At 45.5% G+C, this 27,567-nt stretch overlaps 1 protein-coding gene across 3 annotated transcripts in view; it reads right to left on the reverse strand.

Moving 5' to 3' along the window:
* Dnaaf9 (dynein axonemal assembly factor 9) overlaps nucleotides 1-27,567 on the reverse strand; it is a 143,062-nt gene that overhangs the window by 19,987 nt on the left and 95,508 nt on the right. For all 3 annotated transcript variants that reach the window (XM_052724534.1, XM_052724533.1, XM_052724535.1), the window contains exons 22-29: nucleotides 21,636-21,782; nucleotides 19,812-19,900; nucleotides 18,767-18,865; nucleotides 17,785-17,902; nucleotides 15,141-15,229; nucleotides 13,974-14,132; nucleotides 8,624-8,749; nucleotides 6,730-6,767 (exon numbers count right to left, since the gene is read on the reverse strand). In XM_052724534.1, the coding sequence (XP_052580494.1) occupies nucleotides 6,730-6,767; nucleotides 8,624-8,749; nucleotides 13,974-14,132; nucleotides 15,141-15,229; nucleotides 17,785-17,902; nucleotides 18,767-18,865; nucleotides 19,812-19,900; nucleotides 21,636-21,782 (865 nt within the window). The remainder of the gene's footprint in view (nucleotides 1-6,729; nucleotides 6,768-8,623; nucleotides 8,750-13,973; nucleotides 14,133-15,140; nucleotides 15,230-17,784; nucleotides 17,903-18,766; nucleotides 18,866-19,811; nucleotides 19,901-21,635; nucleotides 21,783-27,567) is intronic.

Here is a 27,567-nt window from a genome sequence, read left to right on the forward strand (position 1 = left end):
ACATGCATGAATATTTCATCTGCATGCTTGTATGTGTACTATGTGCATGTCTGGTGCCGGCAGAGGTTGGAAAAGGGTGTTGGATTCCTTGGTCCTGGAGTTTCAGATGATCGTGAGCCACCATGTAGGTGCTGGAAATCCAACCCAAGTCCTCCAGAGCAGCGCCGACCCCCCTACCCTGCCCACAGGGTTTTTCTGTGTAGCCCTGACTGACTGTCCTAGAACTCACTCTGCTGGCCTCGAACTCACAGATCCACCTGCCTCTGTCTCCTGCGTGCTGGGATTAAAGGCATGTGACACTACCATCAGGCTCGCAGCCAGGACTCTTAACTGCTGACAGTATCACAAGACAATGAGAAAAAGGCTCACAGGAAGTTTTCTGTAATATGTATACAGCCAAAGACTATCAAGAATTAGGGCTCACTTACCCTAGGACTGAGCACAAACCTGCTTCTTAACCTTTAGGTTCTGAGACACTAGTCCTGTTCTTAGTATCTGTTAGTGCAAACTCAGGTTGGCTTTGAACTTGCTCTATAGTTGAGGTTAACTTTGAAATCCTCTTCCTTCCACCTATGAAGTGAAGGGGCTATAGGTATGCACTGCCATACCTATTGTTTCATCCATTTTATTTTAATTATTTAGTTGGTTTTTTTTTTTTTTTTTTTTTTTTTTTTTTTTTTTTGGTTTTTCGAGACAGGGTTTCTCTGTGTAGCTTTGCGCCTTTCCTGGAACTCGCTTTGGAGACCAGGCTGGCCTCGAACTCACAGAGATCCGCCTGGCTCTGCCTCCCGAGTGCTAGGATTAAAGGCGTGCGCCACCACCGCCCGGCTTTATTTGGTTTTTTGAGACAGGGTTTCACTTTGTAGCCCTGGCTAGCCTAGAACTATCATCACTCTGTAGACCAGGTTGGCCTTGAACTTACAGAGATCTGCCTGTCTCTGCCTCCCAAGTGCTACGATTAAAGCATGTGCCACCATGCCTGGTTTTATTTTATTTATTATTTATTTTTGGTTTTATAAGACAGAGTTTCTCTGTGTAGACCTGGCTGTCCTGGAATTTGCTCTGTAGACCAGGCTGGCCTCGAACTCACAGAGATCTGCCTGCCTCTGCCTCCTGAGTGCTGGGACTAAAGGTGTGTGCCACCACCTCTCAGCTTTCCGGTTCTATATTTTTTATTTAATTTATCTATCTATCTATCTATCTATCTATCTATCTATCTATCTATCTATCTATCTATCTATCTATCTATCTATTTTTGGTTTTTTCGAGACAGGGTTTCCTCTGTGTAGTTTTGTGCCTTTCCTGGAACTCACTCTGTAGCCCAGGCTGGCCTCAAACTCACAGAGATCCACCTGCCTCTGTCTCTCGAGTGCTGGGATTAAAGGCATGCGCCACCACTGCCCGGCTGGGAGGAGGTCTTAAATACAGGCTTACAGCACAATGGGAGAACCCGGGAGGGCAGAAGTTCCCTACCGATGTTTTACAATCTTGCATCTAAGCTGTTAATGCCCATTATGCAGGATACACAGACAAGGATTTTTCCTTAAGCATTCAGGAGGGTGGAACCCGGCAGGGAATTAGCATAGGGAGGATATCAAGGTGAAGGTCAGCAAGCAAGGCAACAGTTACCCAAAACGGGGACCAGGGCCCTACAGGTCCCCCTTTTACTAAAAAATGAGCTTCTGACTTAGGTTGCAGGTCACCTTACCCGTCATAGAGACGCCTGTCTGGTTCTATATTTTTAAAGATTTTTATTTATGTGTATTCCCCTACATGAATTAATGTGTACCATGTGTATGTATTCAGGAGCCCAAAAGAAGCCAGATGTTAGATCCCTTGGAACTGGAGTTATAGGAGGTTGGAAATAACCATGCAGGTTCTGGGAACTGAACCTGGTCCCTCTATAAGAGCAGTAAGTGCTAGTAACTGGTGAGTCATTTCTCTGGCCTTTCTTTTAACTTTTAAATTTATGTGTATGTGTGTTTGTTTGTATTTCATGTGTGCAGTGCTCATGGAAGCCAGAAGGTGTTTATCTGGGGAGTTACAGATGGTTGTGAGCCAGCACCAAATAGATGCTGGGAGCCAAACTTGGGTCCTGTGGAAGAGCAGCAAGTGCTCTTACCCACTGAGCCATCTCTTCAGCCTGTTTCTTTTATTTTAAAAGGTTCACATTCCAAAGGCTACTCATACTCCCTTTCCATCCCAAACCTTTCATGTTAAGATAGACTTTCCCCTGCCAGTTCTAAGGAATGAGGGTGCACTGGGGGTACCTGTGTGTTGACACTTCATTTGGAAGGTCACTATGGAGGTTGCAGAGGAACATCAAGGGCTGGCCCAGAAAGCCTGATGCCAGATCCCCACACCTTGGTGCAGCCACAGGAAGCCACTGGAGCCTTTGGAAACAGAGTAGGTCGAGGTCATAAGGCCATGCCCAAAATGTGGCACCACAGGCAAGCAGATGGAATCCCTGAAGTCTTAGACATTCCAGGACTGGCAGACAAGGGAGCCAGACCCTGTAAGGTGACTGTGAGGTTACCATGGGCAGAAGAAAAGAACAATATGGTGGATCTTGTAGTAAGGAGCTAGGAAAAGCTAGGAGAGATCTACAGAGGCCTAGAGACTATGATATTTCCTTAGCCAAAAGGGCAAGTCCAACTAGTACAAACCTGCCCTTCTCAGCAGTGAATACCAGGGTCACAGGCACAGTCCTGGCCTGCCCCTTTTCCTGCCCAGGTTGTGGGGTTCAGTTAGATGAACCCCATCTGAAATATTCTGCTTGCTATACATGTACTGTATGGACATGTAGGGGTAGGAGTCTAGGTCAGGAACTGGGTACAGAAAAAGGGCTTCACTCCACAGCAAGAGAGCCAAGGATTAGCTCCAGCATTCCTCAGCCCAGCTATGTAAACTGCCACCTGCCAAGAGGAAATGCCATCTGCAGGGCAAGAGGAGCCACTGTCTGGCACACAGGCCAACAAGCCATAGTGAGGAGGAGTTCCACCTTACTGGGGTCAGGAGTTTCTTTCTGCTCTGTATCAAAAGTGAACGCCAAGACTGACCAAAGTTACAAGCGGGGCTATAGGCAGGCAGTCTAGCCTGACCTGTTCCCAAGAACAGAGAAACATCTTTGCTGTCTGGCTACCCCAGACTAGGCTAAAGACATTCAGCAGCCCAGGAATAAACGAAACTACCTTCTTTTCTCTATATACACTTCCAAACGCAGGGAGTTAAAACACCTTCACTTTGCTTTAAGTCAGTATTATAATGAGCCTTGCTAAACATAATATGAGCCTCTGCTATCATTAAATGTGCAGAACAGTAAGAAAAGAAACTGTTCCCTATCACCCAGGTTTATATAAGACATATCACCTCAGACTACAATACAATCCTTTTATCACTGTAAAATGGTCCCTGGTTGTTGGGGCTGGGGGAGAACCTGGGAGCCTGAGTCACGAACAGGAGCAAAGAGGTAATAAGCTCCTTCAGGACATGAAGTACTTGTCTCCTGGTGGCAGATCTCACTTCCAAGACAGCCACTGAATCAATAACGAGAAGGGAGACATGCGTTTTTTGTTTTTGTTTTTAATCTCCTGCCCATCCAAGGTGAGCCAAACCAGCTAGGTCAGAGTCCTGAAGGCCCAGACACAAATGGAAGATAATTTACCAAGGCACTAAAACTCCTGAGTTCCTTGACACATAATTTGGGTTGTGTGGCATGCACGCCTTTAATCCAGCACTAGGGAGGCAGAGGCAGGTGGATCTTCGTGAGGTAAGCTTGGTGTCTACAAACTAAGTTCTTGGTAGCCAGGGATACACAGAGCCTGCCTCAAAAATAAATAAATAAACAAACAAATAAATAACCCCCCCCCAAAACCCCCAAACAAACCAAAAAACCAACTTATGACCATAATGTCATCTGCCCACATGGTAGCAAGTACAAACTCTGAGACAAATTGCCTTTGAACAATGTACTGGAAGGGATCACTACTGAAATGTATTACCAAGTGCCCAAGGGAATCCAGCCTGCCTGCCTCATCCTGGAAGGATGGACACTAAAGGGGTTTTCTGGCTGAGATACCGGCCCAGAGCTGTTCCAGATTCACGGATGATGAAGACAGATCATTTCCTCAAGACTCTCTGCCTGGGGAACCTACCATCCGTGCTTATGCTTCACAAAGCAAAAGGGGCAGGTGCTGAGGGGACAGTGTCACGGAGGTGGCTCCACACTGACAAGAAGGAAGGGTCAAGGAAGGTCAGCACATCTCTGTAGGTTCATCTGTTTTGTGTTTGCTTCTTAGTTTATTTTCCAAGACAGGGTTTCTCTGTGTAGCTCTGGCTGTCCTGGAACTCACTTTGTAGACCAGGCTGGCCTCAAATTCAGAGATCTGCCTGCCTCTGCCTCCTGAGTGCTGGGATTAAAGGCGTGCGCCACCACTGGCCTGGTGGTTTTGTTTATTTTTTGAGATGTGATCTAACTCTGTAGCTAAGCCTGGAACTTGTGATAATTCTCCTGCTCCAGCCTCCCGAGTGCTTGGATTGTTAAGTGTAAGCCACCAAGTCCAGTTCTGTAAGCAAGTACTACCAGCCAAGCAAACACTTCCTCTATTTCCTTAGAAGTTATCACTGTCTGAATCAGTCACCATTGCCCAACTGTTAGCTCTAGAATCTTTCAGACTTCCTCTATCAAGACTAGTGGCCTTTTCAGCCCCCAGGCTTATTTTCTATTTTTCAGCAAATAATTCAGAAACAAATGAACAAAAACTTAAAAAACAATAACAACAACAAACCAAAACCAAGATCCCAGGGTCTTGCCTAGCGATGGAGTTGCACACCTTCAATCCCAGCATTCAGGAGGCAGAATTCTATGAATTCAAGGACAGCCTACAGAGCAAGTCCCACGACAACTAGGGCTACACAGAGAAACTGTATCTGTCTCAAAAAGCCAAAAAAGAAAAAGAAAAAGAGAGAGAGAGAGAAAGCGACAGACAGACAGACAGACAGACAGTAAGGGGTCTCAGCCAGGTGTAGTGGTACACTCCTTTAATGCCAGCACTTAGTAGGCAGAGGCAGGAGGGTCTCTGTGAATTCCAGGCCAGCCAGGGCTACAGCAATACCCTGTGCCAAACGCCTACACCCCTCCACCCCACCCCACCCCCACACGCACAGGCACACACAGAAGACAATCTCACTATGCAACCCAGATGTTCCCACTACTAGATGACAGAAATGGCAATTCTTTGTTTTTTCAGACAGGGTCTCACTATATAGTCCCGGATTGGCCTGGGACTTACTATGTCTGGCTTCTACACAGATTCACTTGCTTTACTAACTAAGATTTGACTTTGGTTCTGACCTATCTATTCAGACATTCATGTTGAGGTCACTGGTGCCCTTCACACTTGCAAAACTAATGATTTTTATTTGTTTGTTTTGTTTTTTAAATCATCCTTGAGGTCTCTGCAACATTAAACAAACATAACTGATTTTTCTGTCTTTGATATTTGAAATACTGTTAATTCCTATTTCATCTTTCAGTCTCCAGGATTTTCCAATCCCCTTCACATCTCTGGCCTTCTAACCTTTTCAACTCCACATCTGGATTTTGACTATCTGTCCCAGCCTTTGTCTTTGATTATGGCTTTGAAGCCTAGATACCAAGGATCAGAAAGCCTCCCATTCCAGTGTCTCTCTTGTGCTTTCTTTTTTTGGGGGGCAGGGGTTTGAGACAGTTTTTCTATCAAACAGTCCTGGCTGTCCTGGAACTCACTCTGTATCTCTTGTGCTTTCTATTCAAGGACAGCTATCTTCAGCTTTTCTAATCCTCTACACTAGAAAACAAGCATTCTGAGTATCTCTTTTCCAACTTAGGCCCGACAACTAGTTTGTCAACAGATCCTACCAACCCAACCTCCACAAAACCTAAATCTACTTGGACTACGCATTAGGGATGAACCCAGACAACCTTCATTCCACCCTGCTGATGCTGAAGGCAGGCATGACAGCTTATACTAACCTGGCACTTGGATCAGGAGTTCAAGGCTAGCCTGTGCTACATAGTGACTTAGTGACTTGAAGCCAGGTTGGACTACATGAGATTCTGTCTCAAAAAAGCAAGGGGACTGCTACTCCTACTCCCTCGTCTACCAAGTTCGACAAGACTTGAGTCCTCGGCCTCATGCTGGGCAGCAGCCAGCTCAGCTGTTTGCCAAGACAGTTCTGGGGTGTTGTTTTTGTTGTCCCTGTGGACCGGCAATGGGATCAGCAGGGCACAAGCATGCTGAGGACACCAAGCTGTTTTCCCCTATCAGATACTTGCTTGCTGTGGTGATTCAGGAAGCTCACCTCCCTAAGTATATGCCCAGTCAGCTCCCCACTCCCCCACGCACCTCCCCTGATAGCACTGAGCATCTCAGCACCACTGCAGGAATTTATAATTTATTCTGGATCTCCAGGACCCCTAATGACCTTGCTGATCCAGAGGTTCCATTTACTGTTCATCAGCAGCAAGGCCAGGGCAGGGGTGCTGCTGCTGTGGGAACTACAGCATCAAAAGAAAAGCTCCTGAGGATGTGTCTACCCAGCAGGACACAAGGAAGTTGTCAAAGTTTTCCTTGGACCAATTTTGTATTGTATTGTAGATTCCAGAAAGGTAACAGCACAGAGAAAAGCCTACTGTATCTGAACAGAATGTGATGGGCATATAAACAGGAAGTAAAACATACTGCTTACCTTGTGAACACTGGTCAAGACATTTAGGAAAGAGAAATCTAAGGAGAAAAAAAAATGTATTTCAAAACCATTTATTTCAGAGTCATCATTACTTCCCACAAAAGCATAAAGCTGACCGATAATTAGTCAGGTGGTCCTGAGCATTGAGACCTATAGTTATCCAAGACATTCATAGTTTTGCACCGAAGTTCATGATCCACAGAAATTCCTACATGGCAGCCGGGTAGTAGTGGCACACTTTTTTTTTTTTTTTTTCGAGACAGGGTTTCTCTGTAGCTTTGGAGCCTGTCCTGGACTAGCTCTGTAGACCAGGCTGGCCTCGAACTCACAGAGATCCATCTGCCTCTGCCTCCCGAGTGCTGGGATTACAGGTGTGCGCCACCACCGCCCGGCCCAGTGGCACACTTTTAATCCCAGCTCTTGGGAGGCAGAGACAGGAGGATCTCTCTGAGTTCGAGGCCAGCCTGGTCTACAGAGTGTGTTCCATGGCAGCCAGGGCTACACAGAGAAACCTTGTCCCGAAAATAAAAAAAATTAAAAAAAAAAAAGATAATTAAAATAAGAAAAAAATTAAAATTCCCAACTATTATAATGCTCCTTTTAGAGAAGCAGCTACCACTAATGAGTTTCCTCAAGTTCCCATAAGTATGAACAACATAAAGCAGTTAGACATGATTTTGCTGTTATCTATTAAGATGAGGGGAGTAGGTGGAGGGTTAGTAGGTAGGCTGAGCATCTTGCCCAAGGCATTCCACACAGTGGGCCTGAGGCAAGGTCTAGGTCTGTCTGGGTCCATGGAGCTCCATGGTTCCCAGATCAGCAAGTTAGATGCTTAGGAGCACAAGCTTCATTCTTTAATTAATTTTATAAAATAGCTGGACAAATACCATGTGAACCAAATTTGGTAACTCCTACTTTAGGCTGTGAATCCAGTTCCCTTCCTGACTCTCATAATTTAAGATTCCTAGGAAGAACTCTCATGTGCTACCAATAAGACCAAAAGACCAGGAACAAAGAGAGGGCTAGCCATACCAGAGGCTTTGACTTCAGAGTGTGTGTGATTATATAAGCCACTGAATCACCTGCTGCATAGCATATACATTCCTGGAAGCGTCTGTGTCTCTAAGTGCCTGTGACTTTGGGTGCAATCACTTAGGCCCTTCTTGGGCCCTGCCTCCTTTCTCACTGAAGCCCATGTCAATTCACAAAGATTTCCCACAAGGCATCACACCCTATCACAAGGCTGGACACGAAACCTCTGACATGGGAAGGGGCCAATAATGCTGATGTCAAAACTGGAGGAGACAAGTATTTAGAACACATGGACTTGTATGTTGCCTTAGTTACCTTTCCATTGCTGTGATAAACCAAGGCAAATCATTAAAAAAAAAAGTGTTTAATTGGCAAATGGCCTTAGAGGGCTAGAGTCCATGATGGAGGAACAAAGGTAAAGTGGCAGGAACAGCTGAGAGCTTGATCCAAAAGTACATATTGATATAAAACTAGGAGGCAGAGGTAAATTACTAGAAGGCAGAGTACTGTGAATCACTCTAGTATTTTGAAATCTCAAAGTCAGTGACACACTTCCTCCAACAAGGCCACACCTCCTAATCTATCCCAAACAGTTCCATCAACTGGGGACCAGGCATTCTAAGATATGAGCCTGTGGCAGGCCATTCTAATTCAAACCACCACAGGTGGTGGTTTATCCTGCTCTGCGCCTTTTTAGGACTTCATACAAATCAGAGTCATGGGGTACTTACTGCGTACACCATGGGCTGTGTTCCACAAACCAAACATGTGTAAAAGCCTGTCTCATTCTAGTGGGGAGGGAAAATGACTACAGTTCTCTTCAACACCACATCGTGGGCTGGAGGTGGTCCTAAGTGTCTACCTGTGCTCCATGTAGCAGCTCAGGGGTTCCACACACACTGTGACTGCACCAATGGTGAAGTAGGACTTGACATTTGGGTCTGGGTGAGTCTGCAGGGCCTGCACAACGTCAACGATATCTGTGTAACTAAAGGGAGAAAACACATGGTTAGCTTCCTGGTTGGGGCTAGAGAACAGGAGAACAGGGGAGCACTGAGTGGCTGAGTGGACGAGGGCTGAAGACCCAAAGCGGAAGGCTGTCCCAGAGTTCCTTGGTGGTACCTCACTTTATGATCCAGAGCCCCTAAAATCCACAGCGTGCTTCTTCATCCCCAAGTTCTTTTGGTTCCCCTAAAGGGGAAGAGTGGGTGGAAGAGCCAACCTACTCTGGAGATAAGAAGTGACTGTGTTTTCTGGTCAGAACTCAGGGGCTCCTGCCAGACTCTGTTTTCATTAGTTCTTTCCTCTCCCTCCCATCTCACAAGGTCATCAGATCTGTCAAATACCATTTCTAGGCCCATCTTCTGCCTGGAACTCCCTCCAATCTTATTTACAGAACCAGTCTGATGTCTTCACTTAGGAGCGAATGTGTTTGTAATCCAAACCCTCGAGCTGGTTCCTCCCAGGTTCCTGTTATTCTAAGCCCAGGGGACTTCACTCTTTCAGACACTGGGCCAAAAGATCCGTGTCCTCTTTGACTCCACTTTTCTCTTACCCTTCAGCATACGCCTGAAAAGATCACTGCTCACACTCCCACTGGGTCCAGAGTGCACCGTACTTTACCTAGGCCACCCCAATGGCCGCCCAGCTGCCCCCCTACTTTTGTCCTGCCTCACTGCCAACTGTTCTCAACACAGAAGCCAGAGGGATCTGCTAAGCCCTTTGACAGATCACATTACTGCTCTGCTCAAAACTGGTTTCTGTCTCAGTGCAGAAGCCGAGCCCCTTACTGTGGGCCAGGCAGCCCTGTGCCATCTGACCTCTCACAGCGCAGGGGGAATGGCATTACTTCTCCTATCCCTTCCCCTAATCCAAGCACTTTGGCCTCCTGGGTCCTCTCTGGACATGCCGGGCATACTTCTACATTTGTACTCTGCTCCCTCAGGCTGGGATGCTCTTTTCCTCTGGTATCTGCCTGACTGGCTGGCTTCCTTCTGGTCTCTGCTCAGGTGGCACTCGGTTGGTTTTTGTGGTGCTGGGGATCGAACTCACAGAGTGTTGCACATGCTAGTTGAATACTGAACCACTGAGCTATGTCAGCTGGCACATTATGGAGACATCTTGGGTCTTCACATACTGCAGTAATGGTCATGCTCCTTTGGACACCTGTATCCCCTCCCCCAGTTTGTCTGCAAAGCACTGACTGTCAGCCACAGTCTCTCCTTGTTCCTTTGTTTTCTCTGTGTGCATCTTTGGTCCCATCTTCCCTCATTTATCTGCTCACTGTCTCTGCAATAAAGTGGCTGTTCAGTGCTACAGCTTCTGAAGCCTAAAGCAATACAGATCAATAAAGGGGACATTCGACCTCCAGCAGACCCTGGGATGACTCTGAGGGGCCTCTTCACCTCACAGGGGACAGTCCTGTCCCAAGGGACCCAGACTATTACCAAAAGTCTATGGAGGGAAGTCAGACCCGAGGGCATCTGGCAGATCAGAGGACCTGCGTCTGTGTGGGCCTATGGAAGAGCAGTGGGAGGTGGGGGAGTGGGTGCAACCTGTCCGAGCTGTGTCCCGAGTTCCTACACGCGACTCACCTGTAAAAAGGCCCTTGGGTTGTCCCAGATTAGAACATCATCCTCGGTCCTGCCCAGCCATCAGAGCTGCAGGGCAGACAGGGTGTGCTAAGTTCTAGTTTCTCACGGGCGTCGGGCAGCTCCAGGGGTGTTTACTTACTTATTTATTTTTATTTTATATAGGCTCTCACTATGTAGCCCTATGGTGGCTTGGAACTTGCTACCTAGAACAGGCTGCCCTCCAACTTGTGGAATCCTGCCCCAGCCTCCAAAGTGCAAGGATCCCCAGCCTGGTCACTCTGCCTGGCTTGCTCAGTGAGCACTACCTAGGCTGTACTCTGGCTTCTCTACCGGGGCATCTGTGTGTCTATTTCTAGTGCAGTGCTTGGGTAGGCCTGGGTGCAGGGGAGCCCTACACACTGCAGGCTCTCAGAGCAGCACCTTTGAAAATAAAGGATTTCTGATGGGGAAGAACCCCTGTGAGTTCAGGGCTAGTCTAGCATGGGCAAGGTAACAAGTGGGTGGTTAACCAAGGCAATGGAGCAAGGCCTGTCTTTTTTTTTTTTTTCAAGATATATTTATTTTATGTCAAGATGTAAAACTTCTGAAAAAGAAGAGCCTTTTATAACCACATCTATTTCCCTTCTGCCTACCCTATCCCTAAAAGCTTGGGAACTACAAGTCTGATTCTTAAGATTAAAAGAGCACTCTAGGACCTGGGGTGAGGTCTAGCTCAGTTGCTAGAGTGGAAGCCACAGGTTCAATTCCCAGCTTGTATAAACTGGGCATAGAGACACATGCCTGTAATGCCAGCATTTGAGATGCAGACCAAAGTTCACAGTCATCCTCAGCTACACAGTAAAGCTGGCCCATGAGAAATGAGACCCTGTCTCAAACACAAAACAAAAAATAAAAACCCTTTAATTCCATTTTTGAAACAACCGTTTTATTCAATGTCAAAGCTCAATGCTACTTTCTCTGAGATGGAAAACAGGTAGAAACAAGCCTCCCTGGAGACTAAAGAAAACTCTACCCTACATATCACAAGTTCTTCTCCAAAGACATGCTGATGGGGGCGGGGGAGCTGGGGAGATGGCTCATCATCTAAGAGTGCTTGCTGCTCTTCCACAGGTCCTGAGTTTGAGTCTTAGAACTTACACTGCGCAGCTCACAGCCATCTGTAACTCCAGCTCCAGAGGATCTGAGCCCTTCCCTGGCCTCTGTGAGCACTAGTATACACATGACATACACAGATACAAAAATGATATACACATAAAAAAAACCCAAAAACCAGGACTGGAGAGATGGCTCAGAGGTTAAGTGCACTTGCTGATCTTACAGAAAATGTGGGTTCAGTTCCCAACACTACATGGTAGCTTAAGATTGTCTCTAACTCCAGTTCCAGGGGGATCTGACACCGTCTTCTGGTCCGCATGTGGACACTGCATGTACATGGTATACGTATATACACAGAAGCAAAACACTCATACTCATCAAAAAAAAAAATCTTAAAAAACATCAGAGATATACTGATGAAAATAGAAGCTGGATTTGAAAACAAGCCAAGTGTTATGGTGAATATCTGCAATCCAAGCACTCTGTTGGCTGAAGCAGGATGATCACAAGTTCAAGGTCAGCCTGGACTACATAGTAAGATGAAAGAGGGAGGGAATTCTTTCGTTTTTTAAGATTTATTTCTTTATTATGTATACAGTGTTCTGTCTGCATGTTTCCTTACACTGCAGAAGAGGGCATCAGCTCTTACTATATAGATGGTTATAAGCCACCATGTGACTGCTGGGAATTGAACTCAGGACTTCTGGAAGAGCAGTCAATGCTCTTAACCTCTGAGCCATCTCTCCAGCTTAGGAATTCTTGATATGAAGAGCCCTTGGCATCTTCCTTTACCAACAACCTCAATGTCTAGTGTCAAGGAGTTGTATAAACTATAAAGCAGGTAACTGTATGTTATCTGTTGGCTCTAAAAAAAAAATGGGTCAAATCTATAAGTGCCTTAGTAAAGAGCAACAGCATTTAGCTGTTTTTGTTTTTTTGTTTTTTTTGAGACAGACTCTCATATAATCCAGGTTGGCCTCAAATTCCTATAACCAAAGGTCGATCTTTCTGCTTCCATCTCCTAAGTGCTAGAATTATAAATGTGAGCCATCATGGCTGGGCTTAGCCATTATTCTACCTATTGGTGTCCTTCATACCCTGTGGTGAATATTGGGTGAATGCTGGGTCTATGCTGCATGAGCTGGTTCTAACAGCAGACCAGAAGCAGCTAAATATCCAATGTTTTTACAGACTTGTAGAGTCAGAGATAAGGAATCAATAACATTCTCTAAAATAATGGATCATGGAAATGACCTTGGCTGTGTATACTGACAAGCTGGCAAGTTCTCTTCCAGGTCCCCACTCCCAGTGACTCTCAGTTCTGGCAAGGGCAGAACAGACGGTGGTGATGCTGGGCTGACCCACTCCTCTGACTAGCAGAAGCAACAGAAAACCTCAAGAAAACAAGTGGCTTCAAGGCCCAATTCTCCCTCTGACAAGCCCATGGCCTAAAGGGCTGACAGAAGGGAAATGAGACGGGGTCAGACTGCAACAAGGTCCATCAGTGCAGGAAGGTCCCAAGGGGCACACTGCCAGTGGACCACCATCTGAGCTCCTTCCACGTCCCATCATTACAGCCAGGAGTCCAAACAGAGCTTTGGATCTGCGCCTATTCTTAACTGGAAACACTATTATTGTGAGAACAGCACAAAACTTCTTTATAACCATAACACCAGAAACAAGCCCAGTCCCTGTTCTGTTCTTTTCTGGGCCCTGATGATAAAGGTCCAGGTGCAAGGCGTTCCTCCATGGAAGGCCGGTGAACAGGAGTGGCCAGAGCAGTGGCATAGACTCTGCCAAACCTCCCTTCTCAGCTGGGGAGATGGCTCAGTGGGTAAAGCATCTGCTCTGCAAACATGAGGATGTGAGTCGGAATCCCCAGCGCACAGGTGAAAAGAAAAGCAAGACATGGCTGTGCCCACCTGAACCCCAGTGCTGCGGGAGACGGAGACAGGAGCTGCCAGCCTAGCTCCAGTGTCGGTGACAGATACTGACTCAAAGGAGTAAGACAGACAGACAGACAGCAAGGATACAAGAAGCAAAAACATCCTATGTCCTCTTCTGGCTCCATGGGTGATGAGTACACAGGACACACATTCATACATACACATCTACATCACACACACACACACACACACACACACACACACACACACACACACACACACGCACACGCACGGGCAGGAATCTACCTTTCCTCTGACAATAATGGTACTTATAGGGACTTCAGAATAAGGCAGATGAGGCTCCCATACCTAGATGGCAAGGTTTAAAGACTATTCTCAATCACTCTATGAATTACTGTAGAATCTTTACCAGATTCTCTAATTCCTCACCTCTTGGACATACTACAATATGGAAGCCAAAATCAAAGCATGTGTAGCTATCAGTTACCCTCAGCCACAGTATGGCAACAGCATCCTGGCCTTTCTGAGGAGTATCGATAGCATTAGGGCACAGATAAAGTAACAATAATGACAAGGTCCCCGTCCTCACTTCTATCGCCAAGTCTCCATCACTCACCCTTGTAACACCACCAGCAGTCTGGTCTTCTTGCGGATGTAGGCTGACTGTCGGGCAGAGCGGTTCTGTTGGGCCTCCAGGGCACTGGAAAGGTATTTTTGGAAGTGGGCAGCATGGAAACATTCAGAGCTGTCCATGATTTGGCGGTATACCATCCATCTGGAAACAGCAAAGGTAATCTTAGCATAACGCTACATATGGCCTGGTCTTGGGAAGCTCAGTTGTGGATTTAAATACGACCAGTACTCTCAAAGACATGCTGCTATCTATGGAGAGAAAGCTATTGTAGCATCACAGAAAAAGACAGCAGTCTCTAGCTGGGTTAGAAGCCCACTATCCCAAAACCAAGATCCTTGGATCTTTTTTAGGAAATCTCCGTCCACCAGGAAAAAAGACAGGTAATGTATAATCAGAAGGCCTCAGCAGTGAGAAAGACTTCTGACCTGAGTGATTTCCTGAACAAAATAGCTTCAGTTTCATGCTTGGTAAAACTAGTAGGAAATGGGTAAGGTAAAAAATTCAGAATGTTTTAGAGCAAGAGCCAGGAATGGTGGCACATGCCAGTAATGCCAGCATTCAAGAAGCGAAGCAGAGAACTTCAATGAATTTGAGGCCACCATCTCAGAGAGACAGAGGCATGGGTGGGGAGAGGGAGCAGGAGAGGAAGAAAGAGAGAGGAGAAACAGAGGAGGGGGAGGGAGAAGAGGGAGGAGAAAGAAGGAGATAGGGAGGGGGAGGAAATGGGGAGGGAGTGGAGAGGGGGGAGGGAGACACACACACATACACACACACACACACACAAGCTGGGTGTAGTGGCTCATGCCTGTAACATAGCACTTGGAAGGTAGAGGCAGAAGGGTCAAGAGCTCAAGGTCATCCTCAGCTACAGCTACAGCAAATTCAAGGCAAGCCTGAACTATAGGAGACTCTACCTCCCAAATAAAAAGAATGTTTATAGGACAAAATCACTAGATGTGAGGATCTGGTTAACCTGTCAACACTTACTAAACAAGGCACTAAGCACACTGTATCAACCGAGGAGGTGATAGATGACTGTTGTGCCAACAATGTCACACCAAGTGGCAGCACATGAATAACGTTCCCCTATACCAGGGCAGCTGGGCACACAATCTCTTTCCCCAAAGCCAAAGCAGAAACCGCACTAACCTGCCGTACTCCTTATGCAGAGTGACCAGGAAAGCACAGAGCTTGCTAGCGTGACAGCCAGGGAGACCAGTTACAATGCTGATGATGACCTACATGAAAGAAAAGAAACGTCTCATGGGTTTCCAGTTCAACTAGGGACACTGTAAGAGGTCAAGACAACCAGTCTTCAGAGCAAGGCTTTGTGGGTTTGAAGTTCAGCACCACTTTTCACTAGCTCCTTGATCCAGAGTGAATGACGAAGTCTACTGTTCTGGGTAGGGTTTTCTTTTTTTTTTGGGGGGGGGGGGGTTTGTCAACCTGACAGGAGCTAAAGTCAATGGGAAGAGGTATCTCAATGAAGAAAGTGCCTCCATCGGACTGGCCTGTAGGCAGGTCTGTGGGACCTTTTTTTGATTGCAATCAATAGAAGGCCCAGCTGCTGGGAGTGCCCCATCCCTGGGCAGGTGGGCCAGGGTTCCATAAGGAAGCAGGCTGAGCAGGCATGAGAGCAAGGCAGGAAGCAGCACCCCTGTGGCCTCTGCTTCAGCTCCTGCCTCCAGGTTCCTGCCCTGACTTCCCTCGGTGACAGAGTGTGACTTGAGAGCTGTAAGCTGAAATAAGCCCTTTCCTCCCAAGTTGTTTTTGGTCATGGTGTTTTACTGCAGCACTAGAAACTAAGCTAAGACCTACTTACCTTACAGGGTAGGTGTGAAGATTCATGAAGTTCACTTATGTAAATAGTAAATAAATTTCTATGGAGCACTTCTAACTGTATCACTTGAAAGAGTAAGCATTTGGAGAGACTAACTTGCTTAAGACCACAGACCTCTACTTAAGGAGACACTCAGGGATATTACATGTTACGTTTTTAGGAAGCAGAAAGGCAGTCTGGGAATAGAACGTCCCAGCTATACTGGTGTGGAAGCTGGTGAGCAGAGGAGCTAGACTGAAGATGTTTCTGTGGGGCTGCCTGTGTCTCCCAAGACATGCTGTCTGTGGTGAGACACAACTCCCGGGCATGATAAGCTCTCTGAAAGCCTCTCTTGGAGGAAAAGAGGAATCATTCCGACGGCCCTAACTGCATTACAGCAGCACACAAAACTAGGTCCCCTCAGGTAGACAGTCTAAGGCCATTTACAGGATTTACTGAACGAGGAAGAGTAGCAGAGGAGGACAAGAATCATGCGACCACAGAAGGGTTATTACAACGACAAGGCCCAGGAAGGCCTGGCTACAGGAGAAAAAGGTTTACTCTATAGCCCAAGCTGGCCTAGAGCTCTATGCTACCCAGGGTGGTTTCAAAGCTGCTGTGATCCTCCTGCCTCAGTCTCCTGAACATTGGACACAGGCCATCATACCTGGCTGTATGTTTTATTTCACAACATGTGAGACCCCTCAAGATAGGCCCAGACATAGATAACGGACACTAATGCTAAGCCTAGAGACACTCAGCGGCAGCTGGTCACAGAAGCACAGAGACAGCTGTTGATCTCTTCTTTTGTGGAAACCCAAGCTCTCCTTCCATCCTGTGACCAAGGCTGCTCTACTCTGTCCCTTTCTGCTCCCTGCAGAGTACAAATGTAACTCACATTGTCTTCATTCTCCTACCCTAGCTGTCCCCATCTGCTTCCCTACTCCTCGGTGCCACTTCTCAGTCCTTTAAATCATACAAACACACTCAAATATTCTCTCTCTCTCTCTCTCTCTCTCTCTCTCTCTCTCTTTCTTTCTTTCCTTCTCTTTCTTCCTTCCTTTCTTTCTTTCTTTTTTTTTTTTAAGCAAAATTAGAGTTTATAAAGAAAAGACTTGAACAGATTTAACACAAATGGAAAGAAAGAGAACCGTCTACGGTATACATCTAAGATCATGGGTGTGGACCCTTCCTTCCTTCTTCCTTTCTAATTTATGTATTTAGGTGTTTTGACTGCATGAGTGTCTGCACACCGTGTGTATGCAGTGCTCTTGGAAGCAGAATCCCCTGGAACTGAAGTTATAACCACCGTGAGTGGTGGTGCTGGGAATTGAACCCAGCTGCTCTGGAAGAGACCAGCTTCCAAATGCTGAGCTGTCTCTCCAGCCCCAGATGTGGGCTTCTTAAGAGCCACTCAGCCAGGTACTCTTACTTAGAGGTCAGTACTATGGCACCTTTTAAGTAAAATATCACAAGGTAGGCATTTATTTTATTCTATTTGCATCGTGCTATCTCCTTTAGTAGATGGGCATGTTTTAGACTTCCACAGAAACAAACTATGATATACAGCTTCCAAAGGGATGGTGGACAGAGTCAAGTGGAGAGAAACCTGAGGCAGGGGCACATTAAGGTCTATTCTGGGGAAGAAAATGCCTAAAGTATCACCTCACCCTAGTGACTGTAACATGGGCAGCCTTCCTTCGATTAACAGCACGTGTCATCAACTGCTAGGTTAAGTCATTGTCACAACCAGAAAGAAGTGACAGCCTGAGAACACACAGCAAAAGTTTAAAAGACCTGGAGAAGCAAGACGTCAGAGTTGGTCAGTGTCGTGGGAGTCTGGCCTGTCATTCTACAAAGAGGGTTCATGAATATCGTTATCAGTATTCAAGGAGGTGAGCACACTTATAAAAGGACTCCATCTGTGCTCCTGTGAACTGTTGTAAATTCTCAGCACATTTGGCCAACCTCTACCTTGTCACTTTCTAATCCATGAGCAGGGTTGATTTCAGCTTGCTGCAGCAGGTCTGGAAGATGGGTCCGCATCACAGGCTCCTGACCAACGCTGCTGATAGCAAAATGCTGGAGAAACCTAGAAAAACAGAGACAATTGTCATATTAATGTCACCAGCCTTGCTTGATCTCTCCAGTCACATTAGTGATTTCTTACCCAAGTGCTAGTAAGCCTTGAAGAGATTCTTTCTAGGCCAGGTGGTGGTAGCGCTCACCTTTAATCCCAGCTCTCAGGAGGCAGAGATCCCTGAGTTTGAGGCCAGCCTGGACTACAGATCAAATTCTAGGACAGCCAGGGTTACACAGTGAAACCCTGTCACAAAAAAACAAACAAAAACCAAAAAGAGAGAGAGAGAGAGAGAGAGAGAGAGAGAGAGAGAGAGAGAGAGAGAGATGGTTCAGTGGTTAAGAGCATTGACTGCTCTTCCAGAGGACCTGGGTTCAATTCCCAGCACCCACATGGCAGCTAACAACTGTCTGTAACTCCAAGATCTGATACCCTCACACAGACTTACATGCAGGCAAAATACCAATGCACATAAAATAAAAATAAATTTAAAAATTAAATTGAGGCCGGGTGGTGGTGGTGGTGGCGGCGGCGGCGGCGGCGGCGGCGGTGGTGCCGCCACACGCCTTTAATCCCAGCACTCGGGAGGCAGAGGCAGGTGGATCTCTGTGAGTTCGAGGCCAGCCTGGTCTACAGAGCGAGATCCAGGACAGGCACCAAAGCTACACAGAGAAACCCTGTCTCGGGAAAAAAAAAATTAAATTGAAAGAGAGAGATTCTTTTATGATATGAAAGTGTATATGGCATATCACTACTACCCTTCTCAGATCTGTAAGAAGCTTTAAATAAAGGAGCTCAGGAAGGACTAATACTCAGGTCTCTGACATTTCAAAAGCTGCAACAGTAAACATCTGCAGCCAGATGCACAGAACTCACCACTCCAACTCTGGGAGTTTGGCTGAGAGCAGCTTCGGAGAGCTCCACTCCTCTGCAGGATGGCTCAGGGCACTGAAGAGCTTCTGTGCACTGGAGTGCCTACAACACCAAAGGCTCACATTAGTGTTGCACCTCCCACAGCAAAGGCACTTTACACAACTAGTTCTGAGGCTTCTAAGCCAGAGACCTTAACAGAGCCAATACTTCCAAAATAGGCACCCCACAGACGTAAACAAAATATGGTACCAGTGCATGACAACTGGTATGCCCACAGAAGAAGGTTGGCCTCTTTTTTTTTTTTTTTTTTTTAACGATCTCAGGTTTTAATTCTTAGCTGTAGTGGTTTGAATGAGATGTCCCCCATAAGTCATGGGCATTTGAATACTTAGCCCCCGGCTGGAGGCTGTTTGGGGAGAATAGGCAAGGGTGGTCTTCCTGGAGGAGGTACGTCTTTGCTCTCTCTGCATCCTGTCTGTGATTTGAGATGTGTGAGCTATCACCTGTTGCTCCAGTCATCAGCTGCCTCCACTTCAACATCATGGACTCCTTAGCCCAAACAAATTCTTCTTTCTATAAACTGCCTTGGTCATGTGTTTTATCACAGTAGCAGAAACCTAGATAAAACAGCAGTGAATTTCCCCCTTCCCCTCTACTCTCCCCAGAGTCTCATGTAGCCCAGGCTAGCCTCTAACTTGTTATATAGCTGAGTATGATTTTGAACTTCTGATCCTCCTGCCTCTATCTCCCAAGTACTGGGATTATAGGAATATACCACCATGCCCGGTTTATGCTAGGATGGGATCAAACCCATCTTGCATGCTAGGCAAGTGCTCTTCGAACTGAGCCACATCCCCAGCTTGGATTTCATCTGTCTGGCTGTTTCCCCAAGTACACCCGCTACCTGCATGCTGGCAACAAGGACATGACTATTGGCCCTTTCAGAAGCAAAGACCCCTCGGCATTATGTAACGTGAGTCACCCTGCAGAGAAAGCACACTCACAAAGAGTTGGGAATTGAGCACAAACACTGGAGAGAACCACTTACAGCCTCTTTTGTTCCACAGATAATCCATCTTCCTGGATCACTTTTAAAGAAAGCCCTGAGTTATCCTGCTGTTGCCAGGAGGAGAAGACCTAAACAAAACAGAATTTAAACAAAGAACACTTTAAACCCAACAACAGGATACGGAATCCACATGGGATCTGATGACTGTTGAAAATCAACACTGTCAGTGGAGAGAAAAACATCATCACAAACAAGTATGCTTCAAAATTGAGGCCGGAAAGCAATTTTGTTCAGGGTTTTTCAGAGCCAGAAATGCCTCTTTGGGTTCCTGTCCTCAGAGACTGTGACCTTCCAGAGGTCAAAAAGCCTGGAAGAAGGTGTCAGGAACACTGTTCTGACTTCAAGAGCATGTTCCTCCCTGGTGACAGGAGCACAAGGCAGTGGTGGCCTCAAAAGAAACTGCTGCTTAGAGGGACAGCTGAAGGGATTCCAGAGGCTGTGTCTAGGGGCAGGAAGGCCAGCAGGAAAGGCTGTGCTTAGAGGAGGCAGACTGTGTTGAGAACCCTTCAGAGACAGTCCTCCTTCCTGTTCCTCTGTAGTCTATGACTCATCGTGAAGAAGGGGCCCTGCTTGGAAGCTGCCGCCACCACCACAGCCTTCCAAGAACTTCTGCCAGTCGTGATGCTAGACTAGCCATTATTCAGCTTTGGCTACTGGGTGGTCTCTAAGCGCATCACACAATTCATCCCTCCCCACCTTTAGAAACAGGGTCTCATATAGCCCAAGATGGCCTCATACTCACTATGTACTCACTATGTAGCTGAGGTTAATCTCAGAAATCCTGATCTTCCTGCCTTTACCTGTAAGTGCTGGAATCATAAGCATGTTATACTACACCTTGTGGGGCCACAGAATTCTTGGTAAGTTCCTTCCACCACAGAATATGAACTGAGTATGTATAGTAAGCTTATTATCCTGCAGGGCCCTTTGCAAAGGCAAGAAGGGAATTGCAATCCATAGGGAAGGACAGCATGGGGTGGGATAGAGCTCTAGCCCAGTATGTAGGCTTGTTATTTAATCAAATAGCTAAAAAGGAAATAGATTTAATTGGGGCTTAAGAGGGGACAAGCAGATTTCATTTCTGTAGGCTCCCACCACTCAAACACCAAAGAGATTATTAAAACACTTATCAACTATGCTCTCATTCTCTGTCTTCTCAACAGTGTTTTTAATCTTTTTGTTGTTATTCATGCTTTTAGAAGAGTATCTTATATAGCCCAGGCTAACCTTGAACTTCTGATCGTCCTGCCTCCCCTCCTAGGTACTATGATTACAGGTTTTCACTACCACACCTGGCTTGACTCTCACTTGACTCACACCACTATTAGTTCTTTCTAATTAAAAAAAAAAATTAGTTTTTATTTGTATAGGTGTTTGCCTGTGTGTTTGGTACCACATGTGTACACTGCCCTCAGAGGCCAGAAAAAGGCATTGGAAGCCCCAGAACTGGAGTTACAGATGGTTGTGAGCCACCATGTGGGTGCTGAGAATCAGTCCTTTGCAAGAGTAGCCAGTGCTCTTCACCACTGAGTCATCTCTTCAGGGCCCCCAATCCCCACGTTTCTTTGAGAAAGGGTCTTATCATGTGGCTTTATGCGTCTTGGAATTCACTACAGAGACCAGGCTGGCCTCAAACTCACAAGAGATCCACCCGCCTCTGCCTCCCAAGTGTTGGGATTAAAGGACTAAGCCACCACACCTGACTTTACATTACCATTAGTTTGTTATAAAACAGTATCTTACTATTTACGTTGCTAAGGGAAAAGAAAGTGGTTATTTTGATAAGTTGATAACTAATGTTACCTCTGAGTAAAATGCTTGATATATCTTTGACTTGGGGAAAAGAGCAATCATCAGAAAATTGCTTGGTCCATGGAACTGAACTGGGAGATGAGGAAGTAGAGAGCCTCTGAAGTCGATGAGCAGGGCGGCCACTATGCTGGTGGAATCCTAGAGGGAGAGAGGAGCATCAGAAGAGGATCCAGCTGCAGGACTTCAGTCCCACCAGTGCCAGCACACACAGGACCGATTGCTTGTCAAGTACTTCCACAGAAAACGGTTACTGAATTTAATCACAACCATGCTCTCCAGCTCCTAGCTACAGGAGATATTGGCACTCTTTATTATTATTATTATTTTTTATTTTTGGTGGGGACATGGTCTCACCAAAGGCCAAGCTAGCCTTGAACCCACAATCCTCCTGCCTCAGTTTCCCAAACAGCTGGGATCAGAGGCATGTTTTGTCATACTGACTTAGATATATATTTTCCCAAAGTGAAAATGTCATCTCAAAATTCCTTCTAAGGTACTGTTTTAGGGAGGATGGGGGGAGATTTGAGACATGGTCTCATGAAGTCCAGGTTGAACTCAGTTCACTGAATTTCTGATGGTCCTGTTTCTAGTTCTCTGGCTGGGATTAAGGCTTGTGTCATCATTTTCCCCCGGTAAGGTGTTAATTTCTTATCATATATAGGATTTCTGTCATCTGGTGGGTTGTTTTTCATTCTTTTCAGAGTCTCCTCTGATGTGCAGAAGCTTTTAAAATTTATCTTTACTTTTTGGAAAGGGTTTTGCTATAGAGCCTAGACTGGCCTGGAACTCATGGTGAGTCCCTTGCTTTAGCCTCTCAAGAGCTGGGATTGCAGGCATATGCCATCATACTCAGGTAGCATACTTATTTTTAAAAATCATGTGAGCCAGTGAGATGGCTCAGCTGGTAAAAGCGTGTGCTGCCAAGCTTGATAAGCGGAGCTCAATCCCTGGAGGTCTTCATGGAGGAGGGAAAGGATCAAGTCCCACAAGCCTTTCTCTGACTTCCACACATACCCCACATTAAACCCCACCCCCGGGAAATAAATACAAATGTAACTAAAATCATCGTGTGTATGTGTGTGTGGGTGCATGCACACCACAGTGCACATCTGGAGACTAGAGACGGCGGCTCCGGGGAGCTGGTTCTCCCCACCATGAGGTATGGTCTAGTCATCAGGCTTGCACCGCAAATGCTTTTATTTATAAGTCATCATCAAGAAAACGTAATGGTTTTTAAGATTTATGTATTTCCTTTATTTGTGTTTTGCTTGCATCTATGTCTGTACACCACATGAGTGTCTGGTGTCTAAGGAGGTCAGAAGACAGCCTTACACCCCCTAGAACTAGAGTAAAGTGATGGATGGTTGAAAGTCACCATGTGGCTCTTAACCACTGAGCCATTCTCCAGCCTCCAGAAACCTTTATTTATTTATTTTTTAAAATTTTATTTATTTATTTATTTATTTTTTCCCAGAGCTGAGGACCGAACCCAGGGCCTTGAGCTGGCTAGGCAAGCACTCTACCACTGAGCTAAATCCCCAACCCCCAGAAAGCTTTATTTTGATGAAATTCAATTTGTGCAGTTATTCTTCTGATGTCTGTGCTTTTGGGGTACTACACAAGGAATCAGCAACAAATCCAGTGTCATGAAGCTTCTTCCCTGCTGTGTCTTCTAAGAGTTTTATTGTTCCAGCTTTCATATTTAGGATTTTGATACATTTTGAGTAATCATTTTTGTACTTAGTATAAGGGTCCAACTTCCTTTTTCTGGTGTGTGGATATAGGGCTTCTCTAATATCATTTGCTGAAAAGACTATGCTTAGGGCTGGAGATAGTTCAGTGGTTAGGAGCACTTCCAGAGGACCTGAGCTCCATTCCCAGTACCTACTTTGTAGCTCAAACCATTTGCAACTCCAGTTCCAGGGGATTCAAATCTTCTGGCCTCTGTAGGCATCAGGCACACATGTGGTGCACAGACATACATGTACACAAAACACACATACACATAAACAAATACATAAATGTTTTTTTTTTTTTTAAGATTATACTTTCCTCAATAGACCATTGTGAGTTTCAGGCCAGCCAAGGCCACACAGACAGACCTTGTATCAAAAAATGAAGCAAAGAAAAGAGAATAGAAGAAAAAGAAGGGAGGATTTGAGTTTGGAGTCTTGGAACCTACACAACAAATGCCTTGGAAGGCTCAGATCCTTGGAGCCAGCTGCTAGCAAGGTGATCTGTATCAATGAGTTCTGGCTGTGATTAAGATACCCTGCCTCAAAAGATTAAGGAGGGCCCAGCCTTTAATCCCAACATGCAGGAGGCAGCAGCAGAGAGGCAGAGGCAGCCGGATCTCTGTGAGTTTGTGGTCAACACAGTTCCAGGACAGCCAGGGCTACATGGTGAATAAGAGAAGAGGAAAGAACTGAACAAGACACTTGCTATAGACCTCAGGCTTCCACATGCATGCCCATGCACATCTGCATATACCCATGTACCCATACATACACACACACAAAAAGAAGAAAAACTAGTTCTAAAATAAATGTTTATTGAGTTTGACTGCTTAATGGTTGGTCTGTTTCTTTAAAAAATTATTTAATGGAGTGGGGTGCGGTGAGGCATTCCTTTAATACCAGCACCCTGGTGGCCAAGGCAGGCTGACCTTTGTGAGTTAAAGGACAGCCTGGTCTACATAAAGGTGCAGCCCACCCTGAGCTACACAGTGCAACCTGGTCTCAAAAACACGGAAACAAACTCAGTTTAAGGTTAAAGTAACCTAACAGTGTGGTACAGTAAAACAGAACAGAGTCTAGATTATGCCATTACATATGTAGTCTAATTTTTTTTTCTTTTGAGACAGGGTAGTCCTGGTTGACCTAGAACTCACTACAGAGACCAGACTGTGCTTGAACTAGAGTGCTGAGATTAAAGGCCCATGCCACCATACCCAGCCTCAGGCTGGGCAAGTACTTCAACCACTCAGCCATTCTAGCCCTTCTTTAGAACTCTTTGTTTGTTTAGTTTTGAAACATATGTGAGAGACAAATTTTAAGTTTTAATTACAATGCCTTAGAGACCCATGGAAAAAAAATGGCTCTGATCTGCAAGCCCCTTGCCCAAAGACAGATAGTTCCTGAAATGCTGGAGGCTGTTGTTTATGGGAGATAACAAGCCAGCCACATGTTTTCACCCTCCTAACCAAGTTTGTCTGACCCATCTGCACCAGATGTGCTTGCTCACATGTGGGCGGGAGGTTCACAGGCAGGAAATATGTCAAGATATATGCTTGTCCCTGATTGGAAATGCAATGAATTATGGGTTTTCCTTCTTAAGCCCTTGCCATTCTTGATTCTGGGCCATTTCCCAGAAACCCAAGTATGGACCTGGCCAGAGTCCATCCACCTGGCCAGTACTTAATTAAGCGTGCTTCAATTTTGAACTTAAACTATGGTAGTGATCTTACTCTCAACCAGTGGAATTAATATTTTCTGGAGGCCCCAGCGAGATTCAGACCACCCGCCTAAATTCTGAAGCTAGATGTGATGTGACTAACTGCTTCAAGCTCTTACCACTGTAACTTTCCTACCACAATGAACTGTAACCTGTAACTCCTTTCTTTGCTAAGCTGCTTTTTGTCAGGTATTTGTTACAATAACAGAAATGAAACACAAGGTCTCTCTTTATATAACCCTGGAACCCTGGAACCATGGAACTTCCTACATGGACTAGGCTGGCCTCAAACTTGTAGCCTCTGCTCCTGAGTGCTGGGTTATAGGCATTCACCACAACATCTAGAGCTCTTAAATATTTCCTAAGCTTAGAAAGTCTGCCCCTAGAGATTAATGTACATTTATTTTTATATCTTTTCTACTTATGAAATTTTAAAATATTTAATTTGGGGCTGGAGAGACGTTCAGGGAGTAAAAGCACTTGTCCACAGCCTGATAACCTGAATTTAATCCCAGGACTCACGGTGGAAGGAAGGACTGACTCCCGAAGACTGTCCTCAGACCTCCATGTGTGCACTGTGGGTTATGAGTGCCTTTCCCCTACCAGTAATAAAGCTGAAACTATTTAAATCTATTAGACATCTGTTTTGATTAAAAAGAGATTTATCATTTTTTTTATTCCATGTATGTGTGCATGTCTGCATGTGAGTGCAGTTATCAGGAGAAGCCAGAACAGAGGTTGAATCCTCTTGGAGTCTGAGTTAAAGGTAGTTGTGAATGGCTCAATATGGATACTTTGTTCCATGAAAGAGCAGCAAGTGCTTTTAATCACTGAGCCATCTCTTCAGACCCTCCTCTGAATTTTTTTTAATGGGGTAAGAATTGACTTCCACAGTCAATTCTTCCATAGTACTGCACACCTTTAATCCCAGCACTGGGGAGGCAGAGATAGGAAGATCTCTGTGAGATTTGAGGCCAACCTGGTCTACATAATGAGGTCCAGGACAGTCAAGGCTATGTAGAAAGACCCTGTCTCAAACAAAATAAAAACAAAACAATCTTCCCCCAAATTAGCTAATTTTGCTATCCCAACACTGTTTTTTCATTTCCTTCCTTCCTTTCTTTCTCTTTTTTGATTTTTTGAGACAGGGTTTCTCTGTGTAGCTTTGGAGCCTGTCCTGGAACTCACTCTTTAGACCAGGCTGGCCTTGAACTCACAGAGATCCACCTGCCTCTGCCTCCCAAGTACTGGGATTAAAGGTGTATACAACCCCAAACCTGAGCTTTGTTTCTTTATTCTTTTTGTCTGTTTGTTTTTAAAGATTTTTCTTTATTAATGTTTTGTCTGCATATATGTATATGTACCACATGTGTGCCTGGTGTTCATGGAGGTCAGAAGACATTAGATCTCCAGTGAGTTATGATGGTTATAAGCTGACATGTGGGTGCTGGGGACTGAACCCCGGTCCTCTACAAGTGCTCTTACCTGCTCAGCCATCTCTCTGAACCCATTTGCTTGTTTTTTTGTTTTGTTTGGTTTGGTTTTTGGTTTTTCGAGACAGGGTTTCTCTGTGTAGCTTTGGAGCCTGTCCTGGAACTTGCTCGGTAGACCAGGCTGGCCTCCAACTCATGATGATCCTCCTTCCTCTGCATCCTGAGTGCTGGGATTAAAGGCATGTGCCACTACCACCTGGCTATACCCATTTCTTTACTCTTAAAACAAATTTTTTTTTTTAGATTTATTTATTTATTATGTATACAGAAGAGGGCGCGAGATCTCATTACAGATGGTCGTGAGCTACCATGTGGTTGCTGGGAATTGAACTCAGGACCTCTGGAAGAGCATTCGGTACTCTTAACCTCTGAGCCATCTCTCCAGCCCTCTTAAAACAAATTTTTAAAATTTTATTCATGTGCATGTCTGAATATCTGCCATGTGTTCACGGTGTCAGAATCCCTAGAGGTGGAGTTACAGGTGGTTGTGAGCTGTCATGGTTGTGAGCTGACATGGGTACTGGGAAACAAACTCGGGTCCTCTGGAAGAGCTGTGAATGCTCTTAACCACTGAGCCACCTTGCCAGCCTCTTGAGCAGTTTCTTTTTAACTTTCTTTTTAATGTATTCTTTGTCTTTCACATCATGCATCTCCATCCCATTCATTTCCCTATCCCTTTGTATCCGCCCTCTGTCCTTGCAATCTCCCCCATAAAATAAAATAAAATTTAAGAGAAAAAAAAGAAAAGAAAAATCCATCTCGTCATGGAAGCTGTAGTGTGACACAGTGAGTCCCACGCTCACAACTTCTGGGCTGGCCCACCCACACCTCTGCCAATGGGGTTGCTGAGTATTGTTTCTTAAATGACTCGTACTTTCTTTCTTTATGTTAGATGACTATTTCTTTTTTATTTTTATTTTTGTTGTTGTTGTTTTGAAGACAGGGTTTCTGAGTAGTCCTGGTTGTCCTGAAACTCA

Source organism: Peromyscus californicus, unplaced genomic scaffold (assembly GCF_007827085.1).
Source record: "Peromyscus californicus insignis strain IS unplaced genomic scaffold, ASM782708v3 Scaffold_7__1_contigs__length_154581171, whole genome shotgun sequence".
Lineage (NCBI taxonomy): Eukaryota > Metazoa > Chordata > Mammalia > Rodentia > Cricetidae > Peromyscus > Peromyscus californicus.